The sequence below is a fragment of the Entelurus aequoreus genome, linkage group LG16 (genome assembly GCF_033978785.1).
Source record: "Entelurus aequoreus isolate RoL-2023_Sb linkage group LG16, RoL_Eaeq_v1.1, whole genome shotgun sequence".
NCBI lineage: Eukaryota > Metazoa > Chordata > Actinopteri > Syngnathiformes > Syngnathidae > Entelurus > Entelurus aequoreus.
Window position 1 is genome coordinate 19,496,538 of NC_084746.1, and position 21,504 is coordinate 19,518,041.

Below are 21,504 nucleotides of genomic sequence, written 5' to 3' on the forward strand. Positions count from 1 at the left end.
TATTATAATCCCTCTTGGCAGGAGGAGGCCCCGGGTTGTAGAGGTGAGTGACTCGGCTGGCCAGGCGCTTAGCTTGAGCTTTAACTTGGAGCCAGGATGCCAGGTCGGGCAGGGAGTAAGTTTGGTTGGTACCTGGCTGTAGAATGCCTCGACAAAGACAGTATTCCATAAATCCGTCTCGGTGAGCAGGAGGCATTTTACTTATGAGGCGGTCAACGTGAGAACCACATTTGAGCTCGTATCCAAGGGGTCCCTCTAAAGTCTGCAACATACCAACTAAGGTCTGAACTGAGAGAGCGAAGGTGTCGAAAGCTTCTGCATCCCCCACTTTGATTGCTGGTGAGTTAAGAATAGCTCCTAGTTCACTCTGTACTAGTTGTCTACGCTGGCCATATTTGTCTTGTAGAGCCCCTAGCGCAGCCGTGTACGGGTTTGGGTCATACATGAATGACTTGGCTAACTGCAGAGCGTTAGGGAGTTTGAGCTGATTTAGTAGAACTTGATATTTGTATTGCTCGCTCAGGTGAGGATGACTATTCATCAAGTTCTCTAGCGCCATCTTGAGTAGGGCGAAATCACTTTCCCGGCCACTCTCAAACCTTCGAAGTACTGGTTTGGGAATGCCATAGGATGTAGCGATCAGCATCACCCGGGTAGAACCAGGGTGGTGCTGCCGGGGCTGGAGTAGCAAATGCTAATGTGTAATGAACATACTGCCCAGCAGGAGGAGGTGCACCAGCTGGTTGTGGCACAAAAGTTTGCATGGTTTGTGGCACTGCGGCTGCATGTGTCATTGTTGATGCATAACTAGATGTGGGAAAGACTGGCATATGTTGACTTGTGAAAGACACAGATGCAGGAGCTGTGACAGAGACAGGAGCTGTAGTGGGGCCTACTAAAGTCGGGACACAAGTTTGTGCACCTTGGACAGGAATGGGAATCGTTGTCAATGGCTGTGTAATCGGGATAGCGGCAGCGGATTTCATTGGAGTTATTGATGGGAGCTGAAGCATGTCAGCAGCGGGCGGAGCTGACGTTGTTGACATTGCATCATCTTCAGACTCCGACAGGAATGACTTGACAATACGGGCAATGTGTAAGTCTTTCTCCAGTTTCTTTAAGCGTCTGCGCCGTTCCATTTTCCTTGCCATATTCTCCTTGGCAAGGTGAGCATCCTCTTGTAGTCTTTGTCCTTCTTTAGCTTGTGCATCCAATCTCTTCGCCTCCAAGTCAGCTTTCCTTTCCTCCTCTATTTCTTGCTGTAGGTCAGCAAGCTCCAAACCTTTAATTCGCTCCTCTAGGGCAGCTGTTTGAACATCCGGAATATTTTGGAGCAGTTGAAGCCCATGCGATCGCCGAGAGGATCGACGTGATGAAGCAGATGACTGGTACCCTGATGCACTCCTAGCTCTGGTTGGCCTTGCTTCACCGTGTTGTCCTACTGGTAGTGAGGAGATTTGGGCAGCAGGCAGTTGAGAGGGAATGAGGGTGACATCGTAAGGGGCCAAATGCTGTGGTAGTCGAATGTCTCTCTTTGGCTTGACAGAGGGCTGGTGATCAGCAGGTGATGACTCCATAGTGTCTGATGGTGGAACTCTATCCGGCTCGAAGGACCAGTGTAAGGAAGGGATAGTAGTTCTTTTAGAGTTGGGACACGATGGACAGATTCCGGCCAGAGAATCCTTTAATCATCTTTATTGCTGAAAGGTAGATTTAAATGTGTATGGTTTTGTGTGTGGTCTAAACAAATAGAGAAAAGAGGAAATATTACAATCCAATTATATACTCATTAATATGCAGCAATATACATGGATATGCATACATAATATAACATAATATAATATAATATAAAGGTGTGCATAACAACAACATATATACTGCATTTAACTATGTATGAACTTCCAACAAGTTTCTAAGCTTCAGAGCCATACATGGCGATTATGTGGTCTCTGTCGCCATCTAAAGGCCAAACTACGCCATCGCAGTTGCAATGACGTTAAATAAACTACACGTGAATGTAAACGCCGTCAACGAGACTAATTATCTCTCAATTGACCCAAAAACAACTGAACTTAGCATACGATGCACCAAACATTTGCAGAAGTAGCAAGGCACAACATTCAGTTCAAATGCTGTAACAGTATGTGACAAAACTTACATTTAGTCATCAACGCACACAAGGCTGGCTGCCACCACTGATTGAAACCGCTATTTGACAAAGACGTGCTTTAAAGGGGAAATGACGTCACAGATTGACCAATCAACTTAAAGGCATAGGAACATTACAAAACTGGTTAAAGGCACACTATAGGCTTTCGTACAGTTACAAAAAACATTCATGAAGTTTGGTTATTTTATGAATTTATTATGGGTCTACTGAAAATGTGACCAAATCTGCTGGGTCAAAAATATACATACAGCAATGTTAATATTTGGTTACATGTCCCTTGGCAAGTTTCACTGCAATAAGGCGCTTTTGGTAGCTATCCACAAGCTTTTGGCAAGCTTCTGGTTGAATTTTTGACCACTCCTCTTGACAAAATAGTTCAGCTAAATTTATTGGTTTTCTGACATGAACTTGTTTTTTCAGCATTGTCCACATGTTTAAGTTAGGACTTTGGGAAGGCTATTCTAAAACCTTAATTCTGGCCTGATTTAGCCATTCCTCTACCACTTTTGATGTGTGTTTGGGGTCATTGTCCTGTTGGAACACCCAACTGCGCCCAAGACCCAACCTATGGGCTGATGATTTTAGGTTGTCCTGAAAAATTTGGAGGTAATCTTCCTTTTTCATTGTCCAATTTACTCTCTATAAAGCACCAGTTCCTTTGGCAGAAAAACAGGCACCACCATGCGTGACGGTGGGAATGGTGTTCCTGGGATTAAAGGCCTCACCTTTTCTCCTCCAAACATATTGCTGGGTATTGTGGCCAAACAGCTCAATTTTTGTTTCATCTGACATTATATTGACAAAGATAAGACCTTCTGGAGGAAAGTTCTGTGGTAAAATTAAACAAAAATGTATCTGTTTGGCCAGTGTGTGTGACTATCAGTGGTACTTTAACTTTAACTTTAACTTCCTATGAGGAAACAGTTCCTGGGGAATCTTTGGTGGGCTCTCCTATTTCTGGGGCTGAGGTTGCCGAGGTAGTTAAAAAGCTACTCTGTGGCAAGGCCCCGTGGGTGGATGAGGTCCGCCCAGAGTTCCTTAAGGCTCTGGATGCTGTGGGGCTGTCTTGCTGGACAAGACTCTGCAACATTGCGTGTGACATCGGGGTGGTACCTCTGGATTGGCAGACCGAGGTGGTGGTTCCTCTCTTTAAGAAGGGGAACTGGAGGGTGTGTTCCAACTATCCTGGGATCACACTCCTCAGCCTTCCCGGTTTGTTCTATTAAGGAGCATTGGAGAAGAGGTTACGCGGATTCAGGAGGAGCAGTGTAGTTTTCGTCCTGGTCGTGGAACTGTGTACCAGCGCTATACTCTCGGCAGAATCCTTGAGGGTGCATGGGAGTTTGCCCAACCAGTCTAAATGTGCTTTGTGGACTTGGAAAAGGCATTCGACCGTGTCCCTCTGAAAGTCCTGTGTAGAGTGCTCAGAGAGTATGGGGTATCGGACTGTCTGATTGTGGCGGTCCGCTCCCCGTATGGTCAGTGTCAGAGCTTGGTCCGCATTGCCAGCAGTAAGTCGGACCTGTTTTCAGTGAGGGTTGAACTCCGCCAGTGCTGCCTTTTGTCACTGATTCTGTTCATACTTTTTATGAATATAATTTGTAGGCACAGTCAGGGCGTTGAGGGGATCCGGTTTGGTGGCTGTAGGATTATGTCTCTGCTTTTCGCAGATGATGTCGTCCTGATGGCTTCATCTGGCCAGGATCTTCAGCTCTCACTCGATCGGTTCACAGCGGAGTGTGAATCAGTGTGGATGAGAATCAGCACCAAAAAGGGTGGTGTGCCCTCTCCGGATTGGGGAAGAGTTCAAGTACCTCAGAGTCTTGATCACGAGTGAGGGAAGGGTGCATCGTGAGATTGACAGGCAGATCAGTGCAGCGTCCTCAGTAATGCGGACACTGTATCGATCCGTTATGGTAAAGAAGGAGCTGAGCTGGAAGGCAAAGCTCTCAATTTACCGGTCGAGCTACGTTCCCATTCTCACGTATGGTCATGAGCTTTGGGTTATGACCGAAAGGACAAGATCACGGGTATAAGCGGCCAAAATTAGTTTCCTCCATCTGGTGGCGGGGCTCTCCCTTGGAGATAGGGTGAGAAACTCTGTCATCCGGGAGGAGCTCAAAGTAAAGCTGCTGCTCCTCCAGCCAGATGAGTTCGTTTGGGCATCTGGTCAGGATGCCACCCGGACGCCTCCCTGGGAGGTGTTTAGGGCAGGTCCGACTGATAGGAGGCCACGGGAAGACCCAGAACATGTTGGGAAGGCTATGTCTCCCGGCTGGCCTGGGAATGCCTCGGGATCCCCCGAAAGGAGCTGGACGAAGTGGCTGGGGAGAGGGAAGTCTGGGCTTCTCTGCTTAGGGTGCTGCCCCTGCGACCCAACCTCGTAAATGCAGTGTGCTGGGACAAATGGCAGCGTGTGCCCAATAGAAACGAGGCAGCCAGCAAGGCACGGAATAAAACTCTCCATGACAACGCAGCTGCAACTTTCACTCATTGAAAAATGTTTCTCTGCTTGCATCAAACTCGGTCGATGTCCCGCCCCTGAGAGCCATATACCTCACTGTGATTGACTGGTTCTTTGAGCTCCACACACAAAACTGTAAAGTGCCATTCATGTAAAACTTGCGGGCCGCACTAACATTAAACTGTCATATTATGTGGGGGACACAAAATATCACCAATTGTGGTCTGCGCGCCGTGAGTTTGAAACCAATGATTTTAGATAAACTTTCACGAGCAGTCGAGCACTGAGGCGAGGAAGCAGCTCACCAGTCAATGATGTCTTCATTGCTAGTGATCACGGCGCCGCTATAAACCGTTTGTCTGCATTAGCACTTACACTACCATTCAAAAGTTTGGGGTCACATTGAAATGTCCTTATTTTTGAAGGAAAAGCACTGTACTTTTCGATGAAGATAACTTTAAACTAGTCTTACCTTTAAAGAAATACACTCTATACATTGCTAATGTGGTAAATGACTATTCTAGCTGCAAATGTCTGGTTTTTGGTGCAATATCTACATAGGTGTATAGAGGCCCATTTCCAGCAACTATCACTCCAGTGTTCTAATGGTACAATGTGTTTGCTCGTTTGCTCAGAAGGCTAATTGATGATTAGAAAACCCTTGTGCAATCATGTTCACACATCTGAAAACAGTTTAGCTCCTTACAGAAGCTACAAAACTGACCTTCCTTTGAGCAGATTGAGTTTCTGGAGCATCACATTTGTGGGGTAAATTAAACGCTCAAAATGGCCAGAAAAGGAGAACTTTCATCTGAAACTTGACAGTCTATTCTTGTTCTTAGAAATTAAGGCTATTCAACAAAATTGTTTGGGTGACCCCAAACTTTTGAACGGTAGTTCATAATAACAATATCACTAATATTTGGTTGATATTTAAGCCTATCCATCCATCCATCCATCTTCTTCCGCTTATCCGAGGTCGGGTCGTGGGGGCAGCAGCTTAAGCAGGGAAGCCCAGACTTCCCTCTCCCCAGCCACTTCGTCCAGCTCCTCCCGGGGGATCCCGAGGCGTTCCCCGGCCAGCCGGGAGACATAGTCTTCCCAACGTGTCCTGGGTCTTCCCCGTGGCCTCCTACCGGTCGGACGTGCCCTAAACACCTCCCTAGGGAGGCATTCAGGTGGCATCCTGACCAGATGCCCGAACCACCTCATCTGGCTCCTCTCGATGTGGAGGAGCAGCGGCTTTACTTTGAGCTCCCCCCGGATGGCAGAGCTTGTCACCCTATCTCTAAGGGAGAGCCCCGCCACCCGGCGGAGGAAACTCATTTTGGCCGCTTATGTCCTTTCGGTCATAACCCAAAGCTCATGACCATAGGTGAGGATGGGAACGTAGATCGACCGGTAAATTGAGAGCTTTGCCTTCCGGCTTAGCTCCTTCTTCACCACAACGGATCGATACAGCGTCCGCATTACTGAAGACGCCGCACCGATCCGCCTGTCGATCTCACGATCCACTCTTCCCTCACTCGTGAACAAGACTCCGAGGTACTTGAACTCCTCCACTTGGGGCAGGGTCTCCTCCGCAACCCGGAGATGGCACTCCACCCTTTTCCGGGCGAGAACCATGGATTCGGACTTGGAGGTGCTGATTCTCATCCCAGTCGCTTCACACTCAGCTGCGAACCGATCCAGCGAGAGCTGAAGATCCTGGCCAGATGAAGCCATCAGGACCACATCATCTGCAAAAAGCAGAGACCTAATCCTGCAGCCACCAAACCAGATCCCCTCAACGCCTTGACTGCGCCTAGAAATTCTGTCCATAAAAGTTATGAACAGAATCGGTGACAAAGGGCAGCCTTGGCGGAGTCCAACCCTCACTGGAAACGTGTCCGACTTACTGCCGGCAATGCGGACCAAACTCTGGCACTGATCATACAGGGAGCGGACCGCCACAATCAGACAGTGCGATACCCCATACTCTCTGAGCACTCCCCACAGGACTTCCCGAGGGACACGGTCGAATGCCTTCTCCTAGTCCACAAAACACATGTAGACTGGTTGGGCAAACTCCCATGCACCCTCAAGGACCCTGCCGAGAGTATAGAGCTGGTCCACAGTTCCACGACCAGGACGAAAACCACACTGTTCGTCCTGAATCCGAGGTTCGACTATCCGGCGTAGCCTCCTCTCCAGCACACCTGAATAGACCTTACCGGGAAGGCTGAGGAGTGTGATCCCACGATAGTTAGAACACACCCTCTGGTTCCCCTTCTTAAAGAGAGGAACCACCACCCTGGTCTGCCAATCCAGAGGTACCACCCCCGATGTCCACGCGATGCTGCAGAGTCTTGTCAAACAAGACAGCCCCACAGCATCCAGAGCCTTAAGGAACTCCGGGCGGATCTCATCCACCCCCGGGGCCTTGCCACCGAGGAGCTTTTTAACTACCTCAGCAACCTCAGCCCCAGAAATAGGAGATCCCACCACAGATTCCCCAGGCACTGCTTCCTCATAGGAAGACGTGTTGGTGGGATTGAGGAGTTCTTCGAAGTATTCCCTCCACCGATCCACAACATCCGCAGTCGAGGTCAGCAGAACACCATCCTCACCGTACACGGTGTTGATAGTGCACTGCTTCCCCTTCCTGAGGCGGCGGATGGTGGTCCAGATTCGCTTCGAAGCCATCCGGAAGTCGTTTTCCATGGCTTCCCCGAACTCCTCCCAAAGCAAAATTTATGCGTAATTTTGACCAAAACACAACCATTGCATGTTGTGTAGACCCCAAGGAAGTGTTTTAAATATAGATTAGAATCATAACATGAGCCCTTTAAATCTTATACATACAGACATTACCATAGTATGTGTATTCAGTGTAAATAAAAATTAATATTGACAAACTTTCTCCCCTGTATGACAGGGTCTGCAATGAGTCCAGTGTCAGTGAGCACAGCCCCAACCAAACTGAAGAAATAGACGTGTTCAACACCCAGGTCTTTGAAAACACCACCCTCTTCTATGTTTCTATCTTCCAGTACTTCATTGTTGCCGTTGTGTTCTGCAAAGGAAAGCCTTTCAGGCGACCAAGCTATGAAAACTGTAAGACACACTTTATTTTTCACAATTCATATTTAAATAGAATGTTTTCAACATAGAAAAAACTTCCAGAGGCCAGACTCAGTTTTCTCGAATAGGTAAAATCAATAACAGGCTAAAATGATTTCTTCAAAGCATTTTGCCTTCTGTAATGGTCATATATGGTTTCAAATATATTGCACCATAATATTCAGATAAGTTTGAGTTATATGATAGAAGACCACACCAAATTCATGACTGTAAAATTCATATGTGTGTTAAAATTGGAGTGTCTTGGGTGGAGCAGGCACAAATTCAATGATTTCAATGAATGTCAATGATTTGAGATTTTGATTTACGAACTTGGCCGTGGAACCAAATGAGCTAATAATTATTTTAACCATATGTGGGGTTATATTTGTGCGTTAATTTTGAGGTCACAAAAGCGAATTTTGAGCACACATTACGCTACTTGGAGAAGAAATTCAAGTCTAGTGAAAAACAAAATTGAGTGAATGTAAATATATTTTGTGCTTCATTAATGTGTCTGCAATGTTTGATATAATCCATATTAACATGAGTAATTACTGCTTTCTGCGCAGGCAGACCGCTGTGCTCTTGCACGTTCTCTCTTCCTCTCTCAATCTATGCTCTGATTGTGCTCTCCTATTAGATCACTTGTTACACTTGCAGACACATGTACAAAAATAACTCTATACCACAATGTTTACAAAACATTATCCACTTTGTTCAGGTTCTAATAACCACATTAGTTCAACAATGGTGCTCAAAATCTGCTTTTGTGACCTCACAATAAAGGCACAAATATAACTCTCTAGCTGGGGCCCATTTGTTGGGCCGTGACCCCCCTATTTGGCCACCAAAAGCAGTGGTCAGTATGTGGTCCATACTAAGTCCCAGAGAAGTTTTCTTAAGCGCAAAAATTATGACTAAAATGGTGAAGCTGTATTTTCATTTGCACTTCAATTTTAACGGACAGTTTAATTTTTTTTTAAATATATAATTTATTTTTAAATAATAATAATGTATTCATATTAGCACTGTGTAATTGTATGTGCATTGTCATCAGTTTTATGGGTTTTACTTTCTTTTGCAATACATTTGATTGGCATTTGTTTTTGGCATTAGCCTCACCAAAGCCTGGATAATAATCTTTTTGGTTATTAACACATGATTTCATATCATTTGACAAAGTGTATCATATTAAACTGTAGGTAGGTTAGATATAATTATTGAACATGATTAAATCAAGAGTTGGATTTTTAAATCAGTGTATTTGAGTGTTGAGCCCCAAGATCAAAAAGGTTAAGAACCACTTATACTCCATACAAAATACGCACAGATATTTAGGTGCATCTCAATTAATGGGGATATCAAATTAAAAAGGTAATTTGTCTTAGTACTTCGATGTAAAAAGTGAAACAATAAGTAAAACACTTATATTTAAAAAACTTTTTTTTTTCTTTTTCTTAATCATTTTGATGATTATAGCCAATTAAAATGAATCAGTATCTCATGAAATTGACAACAATGTCATAAAGCTCTATATTGTAAATTACTGGATTGCAGTGCAGAAGCTTCATAACCCATAAAGATCCTGTTTGCAACTTGCTCACAGTCACATTTTTCAAACCAGAAAATATAACAAGGACACCACTGGCTGGCTTATGTTACCTTTAGTGATTCAACAGAACATCAATCATTTAAAGTTTATTTATATAGCCATCAATCACAAATGCCTCAGAAGGGCTTCACAAACCACAACGACATCCTCGGAACCCGAATTCGGGCAAGAAAAAACTCAAACCAATGGGAACAATGAGAAACTTTGGGAGGGATCACAGACAGGGCCGTAATCAAAATTGAACAAATGCTGAGGTCAAAAAATGGTGAAGAGGAGCTTTAAAAGGCTGAAATCATGGGTATCCCAGCACCATATAAATAATATTACCTTGAGCAACACAATGAACAATCCACTTTCTGAAATTAAGCGTACTAAACATTTTTAATAATATTAAAACATAAGTTTTAAAACTTTTCTTCCAACATGGATTCAAACTCACAATCTCCAACTTTGTAGTTCATGTCCTAATCATATTGGAGTAAAATTTCATGTGAAGCGCCTTGTCATTCAATAATTTACCTCTGCTTTTTCACACAGCTTTTGCGGTGCTATACTATCAATGGTGTCGTGCAGGGCATCGTTAAAGTTGTTAGTGACAAGATACACTTACAATTAGTGCACCAACCCAATAAACCTCCCTCCCCCATTTACACTCATTCACACAAAAGGGTTGTTTCTTTCTGTTATTAATATTCTGGTTCCTACATTATATATCAATATATATCAATACAGTCTGCAAGGGATACAGTCCGTAAGCACACATGATTGTGCGTGCTGCTGGTCCACTAATAGTCCTAACCTTTAACAGTTAATTTTACTAATTTTCATTCATTACTAGTTTCTATGTAACTGTTTTTATATTGTTTTAGTAACACTCTTAATTTGTGTCTACGTTCTAATGTTATGATCGACGGTATCGAAAGCAGCGCTGAGGTCAAGTAGCAGCAACATGGATGACGCATCAGCATCCATAGTTAACAATAAACTGTAAAAAAAAATTCTGAAAAAAAACAGTCATCTACTTGCAGCTACGGCTGCCAAACGAAAACCATAAAATTAAAGTAAAACATTGTAAACCAAGTAATGATCAAAAACATTATATTTACAGAAATTTTCATGACACGTTTTGCGGAAAAATATCGTAAGTTTACAGATTTTTACTAAATTATTAAGATCAACCACCTTTAATAAAGTGGCGATGCAAACAGTTCTGCAAAAAAATACCTTTATTCTACAGTTTTTCAAAATTATTACGATCAAACCTTTATTCTACAGCATGGGTGTCAAACTGTGGCCCGCGGGCCAAAATTGGCCCGCCGTGTAATTTCACTTGGCCCTTGAGGCTATATCAAATTAACACTAAAGCTGGCCCGCCGATCCTCCCGGGAGTCTTCCAGCCAGCCAGCCAGCCAGCCCAACAAGTGCTGGCCCAGTCACATAACATGTGCGGCTTCTGCACGCACACACATTAGAGTGCAACGCATACTTCATCAACAGCGATACAGGTTACACTGAGGGTAGCCGAATAAAAAACTTTAACACTGTTAGAAATATACGGGTTCATTTGTTCAACCTTGGCCCGCGGCTTTGTTCAGTTTAGAATTTTGGCCCACTCTGTATTTGAGTTTGACACCCCTGTGTTATATAAAAGTCTATGTATGGACATATACTTTTATATAACAAGCTACATATTTAATGAAAGATAATTACTGTAATTGTACATGAATTTGAAAGTAATTTAAGAAAACAGAAAATGCTATGTATAATTAATTTGGTATTTTTCTGTAAAAAAAATAGAAATATACATAGTTTGTCATTACTGGTATATTACTTGAAATAACAAGGGGATTGTTTATTTACAGATAATGTCTTCAATTCTACAGTTTCATAAAATATTTAAAAAAAATAGAAAAATTACAGTAGAAATTTAGAGTAAATTAACCATAAAAATTTGATTTTTTTTTTACAGTGTAGATCATTATTCATTTTTGCGAGAGCTGTCTAGAGTTATTTACTGTGCAACAATATTTTTCTTGAGGATTTTAGAGATAAGGGGAGGTGTGACACCGGCCGGTATGCATTTCTTAAATGTTTAAACTACTAATTATATTTAATAATAAAAAAACTAATTGGCCCGGGGAATTTATTTGGCGTCCAGGTTTGTCCACTGCTGTCCTGTCAACACATACACACACAGAGCGCGTGCACACATACAATAGCAGGCCAAGAGAAGCAAAGAACCATTTTCAGCCATGTTCTTGTTATGATAAAGTATATAAACAATTATCCAAATCTTATTCAGCACGTGTACATACGTCATTATGTCCTAAAAGCTGTAAGTGGGCGCGATATAATGCTTAAAACATATTTGGAAAATTTGCGCCCTCTTAGGCATCTGTTAAATGGTTGCAAACAGCCCATATAATTTGTCTCTTAGTCTAAATTAAACTCCTGAACTCAAATAATTTTTGTACGATATTGTATGTGTGATGCACCTGTAGCATACATTTTCACACCAGGTTTGTGTTAAATCATGACCCTAAATTCAAGCAATAAAAGAGATACATTAAGTATTTTTTTTTTCCAAAAAGGTATATTCTACTTTGTTATTATTGACTGGATATATTGTATGTGTGCCATAATATTTACTCTTGTTTCATTAACATCTTCACTTCTCTGTTTTGACTTTCAGGGCCGTTTGTTTTGTCCTGCTTTGTTATGTATGCTTTTTTCTTGATCATCATGCTGTGTCCCTTTCCCGCTGTAGACAACCATTTAAAAGTGAGTATCTTCTTGTTAGAAAATGCATAGAAATTAATGCTTGGTTTAATGTTTTAGGGGAATAAATGTAGTATTATTCAGGGAGAATATCTAGGGTTGACAGGTTGTCTGACATAAACGAACAATATTAGATATAATAGATAATAATAGAATAATAGAAGTCGCCTTTTAAAGCACACAATTTGTTTCCTTCCCTGACCTGACACTCTTCCTTCCCTCAGATCTCGTGTATTCCCTATGAATGGCGAATTACAATCCTCATCATGGTTGTGGGACATGTTGTTTCCTCTGTCACACTGGAGGTATGCTCGCATCCTCAAATCTCCCCTTGAATGGATTTAGCACATTTTATTTTGAAAAATATATTTACAGTTTGCTTGCCCAGTAATGATTATCATTTTGGAATGAATCTTTAATCTACATTTGTTTGGCTACACTTCAATCAGGGGTAGCCTATAGTGATTCCCATGTTCAATTTATCGCAGATTTTGATCCATGACACCTTATGGAGGATTGTTAAGGCCAAAATGTGCGCAAAGCGGACCACCAAAACACCTGCTGCTAAAACAGGACAGGTTGGTGGGATTTTGATTTCTCTCTTTCCCAGCTTTAAAGGCTCTTTCCTCGTCTTGCATTGCTCTTTTATGTGATTGTACATATAATCACCAGACACTTCATTAAAGGGGCATCTGTGTAAATGTATTTTACACAGTATTTACGGCTTCTTGAACGTAATGACTTAATTGCATACGTACGCAAAACATTAGCTTTAGGTGTTGTTAGCTAATAGTAGCAATTTGGATAGCTAGTGTTAGCTATTGAATGAATGAATGTACCGTATTTTCCGGACCATAGGGCGCACCGGATTATAAGGCGCACTGCCAATAAATGGTCTATTTTAAAAAAATGTGTTTTCATATATAAGGCGCACCGGATTATAGGGCGCATTAAAGGAGTCATATTACATATATTTTTTTCTAAATTGAAAACACTTCCTTGTGGTCTACATAAGATGTAATGGTGGTTCTTTGTCAAATGTTGCATAGATTATGTTTTCTGACAGTCGCTTCCGGATGCGCCGTTTTTTGGGCGGTCTTAAAGGCCTACTGAAATGATTTTTTTTTATTTAAACGGGGATAGCAGATCCATTCTATGTGTCATACTTGATCATTTCGCGATATTGCCATATTTTTGCTGAAAGGATTTAGTAGAGAACATCGACGATAAAGTTCGCAACTTTTGGTCGCTGATAAAAAAAGCCTTGCCTGTACCGGAAGTAGCGTGACGTCGCAGGTTGAAAGGCTCCTCACATTTCCCCATTGTTTACACCAGCAGCGAGAGCGATTCGGACCGAGAAAGCGACGATTACCCCATTAATTTGAGCGAGGATGAAAGATTTGTGGATGAGGGACGTGAGAGTGAAGGACTAGAGTGCAGTGCAGGACGTATCTTTTTTCGCTCTGACCGTAACTTAGGTAAAAGGGCTCATTGGATTCCACACTCTCTCCTTTTTCTATTGTGAATCACGGATTTGTATTTTAAACCACCTCGGATACTATATCCTCGTGAAAATGAGAGTCGAGAACGCGAAATGGACATTCACAGTGACTTTTATCTCCACGACAATACATCGGCGAAGCACTTTAGCTACGGAGCTAACGTCATAGCATCGTGCTTAACTGCGGATAGAAACAAAAGATATAAACCGCTGACTGGAAGGATAGACAGAAAATCAACAATACTATTAAACCATGGACCTGTAACTACACGGTTAATGCTTTCCAGCCTGGCGAAGCTTAACAATGCTGTTGCTAACAACGCCATTGAAGCTAACTTAGCTACGGGACCTCGTCAGAGCTATGATAAAAACATTAGCGCTCCATCTACGCCAGCCAGCCCTCATCTGCTCATCAACACCCGTGCTCACCTGCGTTCCAGCGATCGACAGAGCGACGAAGGACTTCACCCGATCATCGATGCGGTCGGCGGCTAGCGTCGGATAGCGCGTCTGCTATCCAAGTCAAAGTCCTCCTGGTTGTCTTGCTGCAGCCATCCGCTAATACACCGATTCCACCTACAGCTTTCTTCTTTGCAGTCTTCATTGTTCATTAAACAAATTGCAAAAGATTCACCAACATAGATGTCCAGAATACAGTGGAATTTTGCGATGAAAACAGAGCTTTTTGTATTGGATACAATGGTGTCCGAATACTTCCGTTTCAACGATTGACGTCACGCACATACGTTATCATACATAGACGTTTTCAACCGGAAGTTTCGCGGGAAATTTAAAATTGCACTTTATAAATTAACCCGGCCGTATTGGCATGTGTTGCAATGTTAAGATTAAGATTAAAGATTAAAGTACCAATGATTGTCACACACACAATAGATGTGGTGAAATTTGTCCTCTGCAACAAAGGGTTGGAGTTGGGGGTTAAATCACCAAAATGATTCCCGGGCGCGGCGCCGCTGCTGCCCACTAAGATTTCATCATTGATATATAAACTATCAGACTGCGTGGTCGGTCGTAGTGGGTTCCTTCGGCAGCGTCTTCTCCCCGTCATCTTTGTTGTAGCGGTGTAGCGTGCAAGGGCGGGAGTGGAAGAAGTGTCATAAGATGGAGCTAACTGTTTTAATGACATCAGACTTTACTTCAATCAATAACGGAGCAGCATCTCCTCATCCGGAAACATCAACAATGCCGAAACAACAACGAAATGTGCTCTCAATAACTAAAGTTCCTTGGGTGAATAATGTAACCTCACTACACCGGTGTGTTTTAGCTCTTTCATTGCGAATTTACCGACAGATATAAGTAAGAACTTTACACTACTTTATATTAGAAATGGCAACAGCGGAGGATGAATGTCCCATAACAAAAAGATAGAGAAAAAGAAGAAGCTTATCGACTACGGCGTCGCCATTGACTACAAAGGCGGACGCGTGCAATTTTTCAGGATTTATGCAGACCCCAAATACAGATCAGCAGGTACCAGATGGTAAGAAAAGTTGCTTTTGCATAATATTGCCAAACAAAACGCCAGATAATATGTCCTAACTTATACACACACCATAATAATACTCGTATGTTGAAGCACAAAAGCACATCCATCAAGTGGTGCGGCTTCGTAGCTGACCAAAGTCGTACTAAAACATTTTGATAGATATTTGATGTTGATGTAATGTTCTATATTTTCAATGGAACATATAAAATGTTGGTGTTGAGTACTTGAGTCATATTGCCTTCAAATTGCAGTCTACACTATCTTATGTTTGACTGCCATCTACACTTATCATTACACCATGTAGCAAATAAAATTGCTTCGAGGTCGGTAAGTAAAACCAGAATTATTCCGTACATTAGGCGCACCGGGTTATAAGGCGCACTGTCGAGTTTTGAGAAAAAAATGATTTTAAGTGCGCCTTATAGTCTGTAAAATACGGTGTATTCTATCCTAACAACACTGTGATTGTAAATTCTTCGTTGCTTCTCTTGGACTGCTTTTATATGTGTGCACACGCTCCCTGCACACACGTGTTGATAAGACCAGGCTCTGACGGCTCTAAACACCAATCATTTTAGTCTGGTTGGTAAAAATGTTCTACATAATAAATAAATGATAAATGGGTTATACTTGTATAGCGCTTTTCTACCTTCAAGGTACTCAAAGTGCTTTGACAGTATTTCCACATTCACCCATTCACACACACATTCACACACTGATGGCGGGAGCTGCCATGCAAGGCGCTAACCAGCAGCCATCAGGAGCAAGGGGGAAGTGTCTTGCCCAAGGACACAACGGACGTGACTAGGAAGGTAGAAGGTGGGGATTGAACCCCAGTAACCAGCAACCCTCCGATTGCTGGCACGGCCACTCTACCAACTTCGCCACAACTTTGTAATTGTGAAAAAAGTAGACAATTGTCAAACAAATGTGTTCCGTTAAACCACTAATGGTAACATAGGCTAGCCGGCGGTGTTCTTGTTATATTTTTTGCTTTGAAAAATGTAACCGTAAGGACGTTGCAAACAGCACCTTTAAGTGACAGCACCACTGATTGAGGTTTATTTATCAATGTTTTAAGAACCTAGAGTATTGACACGGTACTGTTTGAACTAAAAATTAAGTAAGGTAGGTAGTAGGTCTTTGTGTAAATTGGGATTTGTACCTAAGATATTCTGCTTAGTTATCAATGTCCGTTTCATACTAAAAGATCCCTTCGCATGTTTTAAATATATCATTTTTATCCTTGATGATGGTTGCGGCATTTGAGTGGCTTGAACCACGCATACAAACAATGTAAATTTCTCCACTGAGTATTTTAGGATGACTACTTTCATTCGCTTTTTCTCTTTTATGCACTTAGGGATTTATACCAAGTACCGGTATTGTTTGGTACTGGTTCCTAATTGGGCCGATCCAGGAGGATCGTTAAGATTTTGGACAAATCATACGTTTGTACAACTATCGATATTTTTTTTATCCAGCTGACCGTCATAACTATGACATGCACCAAGCGTCACATTCATGCAACGCACAAAAAACACGGGTAGGGTCTGATATCAGTTCGAAATTAAGGGATGAAATACCCCCTCCCCCACCACCGCAACAAGCGGTAGAAAATGGATGGATGGATATACATCCCTAGACGCAGAGCCACCAGAATATTCAGCCTCCCAACTTGGGTTTGAGGTTTAAGTTAAAATAGTGAATCATAAAGAACAAAAGTGACGTTTTCCTTGCATCTTACAATCAAACAGCTGGTGTGTAATAAATACAAACCCTGTTTCCAAATGAGTTGGGAAATTGTGTTAGATGTACCATAAATATTAACGGAATACAATGATTTGCAAATCCTTTTCAACCCATATTCAATTGAATGCACTACAAAGACAAGATATTTGATGTTCAAACTCATAAACTTAATTTTTTTTTTGCAAAAAATAACTAACTTAGAATTTCATGGCTGCAACACGTGCCAAAGTAGTTGGGAAAGGCCATGTTCACCACTGTATTACATCACCTTTTCTTTTAACAACACTCAATAAACGATTGGGAACTGAGGAAACTAATTATTGAAGCTTTGAAAGTGGAATTCTTTCCCATTCTTGTTTTATGTGCTTCAGTGGTTCAACAGTCCGGGGTCTCCGCTGTCGTATTTTACGCTTCATAATGCGCCACACGTTTTCGATGGGAGACAGGTCTGGACTGCAGGCGGGCCAGGAAAGTACCCGCACTCTTTTTTTACGAAGCCACGCTGTTGAAACACGTGCTGAATGTGGCTTGGCATTGTCTTGCTGAAATAAGCAGGGGCGTCCATGAAAAAGACAGAGCTTAAATGGCAGCATATGTTGTTCCAAAACCTGTATGTACCTTTCAGCATCAAAGGTGCCTTCACAGATGTGTAAGTTACCCATGGCTTGGGCACTAATGCACCCCCATACCATCACAGATGCTGGCTTTTGAACTTTGCGTCGATAACAGTCTGGATGGTTCGCTTCCCCTTTGGTCCGGATGACACGATGTCGAATATTTCCAAAAACAATTTGAAATGTGGACTCGTCAGACCACAGAACACTTTTCCACTTTGCATCAGTCCATATTAGATGATCTCGGACCCAGAGAATCCGGCAGCGTTTCTAGATGTTGTTGATAAATGGCTTTTGCTTTGCATAGTAGAGCTTTAACTTGCACTTACAGATGTAGCGACAAACTGTATTTAGTGACAGTGGTTTTCTGAAGTGTTCCTGAGCCCATGTGGTGATATCCTTTAGAGATTGATGTCGGTTTTTGATACAGTGCCGTCTTAGGGATCGAAGGTCACGGTCATTCAATGTTGGTTTCCGGCCATGCCGCTTACGTGGAGTGATTTCTCCAGATTCTCTGAACCTTTTGATGATATTATGGACCGTAGATGTTGAAATCCCTAAATTTCTTGCAATTGCACTTTGAGAAATGTTGTTCTTAAACTGTTTGACTGTTTGCTCACGCAGTTGTGGACAAAGGGGTGTACCTCGCCCCATCCTTTCTTGTGAAAGACTGAGCATTTTTTGGGAAGCTGTTTTTATACCCAATCATGGCACCCACCTGTTCCTAAATAGCCTGCACACCTGTGGGATGTTCCAAATAAGTGTTTGATGAGCATTCCTCAACTTTATCAGTATTTATTGCCACCTTTCCCAACTTCTTTGTCACATCAAATTCTAAAGTTAATGATTATTTGCACAAAAAAAAAAGTTTATCATTCTGAACATCAAATATGTTGTCTTTGTAGCATATTCAACTGAATATTGGTTGAAAATTATTTGCAAATCATTGTATTCCGCTTATATTTACATCTAACACAATTTCCCAACTCATATGGAAACGGGGTTTGTACTTACAGTATACACACTTTTTAGGGTGCAACAAAATACTAGATTCAGCCAAATGGCAAATACTACTGCCTAACTAGGCATCAAATTGCAATTGAACGCAACGTCTACCATATAATACTTGCAAATGATACACAGAAGTGTAAGGAAACAAGATACAATAACTGGACAGCACAGTGATCATAATCAGCGAATTGTTAAAGTTAAAAAAAAAGAAGTGACTTTATCATTGAATATATCAACATTTTTAACACAATAATCCACACAGAAATTCCCGAAAATTGGTACCGTTAAGTACCAGAATTGATTCCCAGGTACCGAAAATTCAAATCTAAATTCAAATGGCAAAAGCTCTGCACCATGCTAAAGCCTTAGTTGAAATTGATATTTTTTTATAAAGACAATTGTTGACACATTATTTTGCATGGGAGTGTTCAGGTGTATCTAATATTGTGTCCTTACAATCCTAGCAACTTCAGATGATTACAGCAAACTAACTGACATGTGTATGTCACATCTTGTGTTCTTCAATCATCCTGAACATGATCTCAGATGGTGAATGCATGTAGTTGTGGCCCGGCCTTCCTCTCCTGGATCATCCGTCAGAAAAACCGTCCCCCGAAGAGTAAATACAAGCGTCTGGCTCTGGACCTGCAAGAGCAGGCTGACTGGCCTCCCGCACCTTCCACTATCACCTATGCCAGCATGACTCAGCCTCTTTTCTCTGTCCCATTTTAGAGCCAAACATGTGTAAACATTGATAAATGCCACATTTGAAAGATGCATCTCTTTTCTTAGATGATCAAATGAAATATAATTTTTAATATAAAAAAGAACACATAGTTAGATTTTATTAATCAACACAATTATATTGACAATATATTTACAATGTATAATTGTACGTCATGTATTTATTATACTGTGGCTTGAAAAAATAAATCTAAGTTGAGAACAATCCATTTTGTGATGCTGGTTGTTTTAACTTCAATATAACCAATTACAGAACACCTTAAATTCTGGGCTATACCGGGGTATTCAAGCCGCTCACACCAAATTTTAGAAGAAATACATATTTTCTACATGTATTAGATGCACCGGACTATACGTCGCAGATATACAGTATACCAGTATGAAAGATTTTGTAAATGTTTGATGACATACCGATTTTTTCCAAACGGCAATAAAACGGCTGATCAAACAAAACAGAAGTCATCATCATGAACCCACTGGCTGCGGAAGCTAGCCCTGCAATCAGCTAATTAACTCCACAGTGACGTTTTGATTAATTTATTAAAACTGAAACAATGCAAAAAGAATGCCCTTGTAAGTTAATAATACTAACACAGACACTTGTAAATGTGTTAGCATATTAGCTAATGCTAACAATGCTAGCTTGATTGTATCACAATAGCACATACAAATATGCATGAAAACACATCACACATGAGACTGTTTAGTAAGGAAGAATAGTTTTACCGCTTGTCGTATTGTAAATATCACCTAGTTCAAGTTTCTCATTAGCTGTTTGCAAATGCGCCAATTCATTGAATTTCAATATTTTTGATTCAATAAAAAAAAGGTTTTGAATGTTCTTGATGTCTTGCATTACACTGCCAGACGTGGATACGGTGTACCTTGAAAGGAAAGCAGGAGCATAAGCAGAGACACGACACATCCTGGCTATCACGTGTTTAGACCTCTGCCCTCGGGAAAGATACAACTCGGACAAATAGACTCAACAACAGCTTCTTCCCCAAGGCTGTGGCCTCCGTAACGCCATTGCCACCCATCTGCTACCGTATCCCTTGTCCCACATACACTCTCCTATATTTAACTGACATACAAAATGCATGGACTCATTAAGTGAATTGAATTGTATTTATATAGCGCTTTTCTTTAGTGATTCAAAGCGCTTTACATTGTGAAACCCAATATCTAAGTTACATTTTCAAACCAGTGTGGGTGGCACTGGGAGCAGGTGGGTGAAGTGTCTTGCCCATGGACACAACGGCAGTGACTAGGATGGCAGAAGCGGGGCTCGAACCTGGAACCCTCAAGTTGCTGGCACTGCCACTCTACCAACCGAGCTATACCACCCCAAGGACAATTATTTTTAGTCTGACAGTTTTTAGTTTTTAAAGCTGCGAATGTTTTTCATTTTTGTTTTTAATCTTTGTGTTTTGATTGTGTGTTTATCTTCAGCTGCTGTTGACAGAGAGTCACCCAAGAAAATGTTGTTGTATTCTTTTACAATGACAAAAATAAAGTATTATTTTCTATTCTATTCTCGATATCCAACATTACGTTTTTTGTAACAGCAAGTGAATGAAGCGTACTTTTGTTAATTATTTCTGCAAAATAACTCAGATATGGAAACACGAGCGAACAGTAGGGTGAGATTTTAAAGCAAACTCATACAGAACTAGATCCTCTGCAGATGGCATTTAGAGCCCACAGAGGTGTGGAGGATGCCGTTCTAACTCTTTTAGACATGCTTTTAAAACATTTGGACAGAATGGAACTCATGCCAGACTTTTATTTGTAGACTTTTCTGCAACTTTTAACACGATCCAGCCGCATATTCTGATTAGCAGGTTGACTGAGCACTTTCACCTGACTAACAACTTGATAGGCTTAGCAATAGACTAGCCAACAACGGAGCAAACAACCAGTGATTCCGAGCTCTAACGTAAATGTCACATGTTGTGAACAAGACTGCCAGGCAGAGATTGGGCGAGGCAGGAATAATTACCTCTTTGATTAGTGACCAAGAGCAGGTGAGCATCCTGACCACTAATCAGAGGCAGATGACAAAAATCAGCACCCATGGCAACAAAGAAAACAAACGAGTGTGCTGAACCAGAACTAAGCAACAACTAAGGATGTATCAAACTAAACAAAACTTGACCCGGGCAACAGATCATGACAGTTGGCTTATCCAAGTGTTTCACTTTTATTCATGAATTGTCCAATCTGTTCTTCAACAATTGTTC

General features: G+C 41.6%; 1 protein-coding gene across 4 annotated transcripts in view; it reads left to right on the top strand.

The window, feature by feature from the left end:
• The window catches only part of LOC133630684 (polyamine-transporting ATPase 13A3-like), a 117,143-nt gene extending 96,408 nt beyond the window's left edge, over positions 1-20,735 (top strand). For 2 of the 4 annotated variants that reach the window (XM_062022323.1, XM_062022324.1), the window contains 5 exons: positions 7,552-7,730; positions 12,044-12,132; positions 12,354-12,434; positions 12,618-12,707; positions 19,064-20,735. In XM_062022323.1, the coding sequence (XP_061878307.1) occupies positions 7,552-7,730; positions 12,044-12,132; positions 12,354-12,434; positions 12,618-12,707; positions 19,064-19,249 (625 nt within the window). In that variant the 3' untranslated portion in view covers positions 19,250-20,735. Of the gene's footprint in view, positions 1-7,551; positions 7,731-12,043; positions 12,133-12,353; positions 12,435-12,617; positions 12,708-19,063 lie in introns of those variants that run through there. The other 2 variants (XR_009821313.1, XR_009821314.1) reach the window with 2 other exon arrangements.
• The last annotated feature ends 769 nt before the right edge of the window (positions 20,736-21,504 follow it).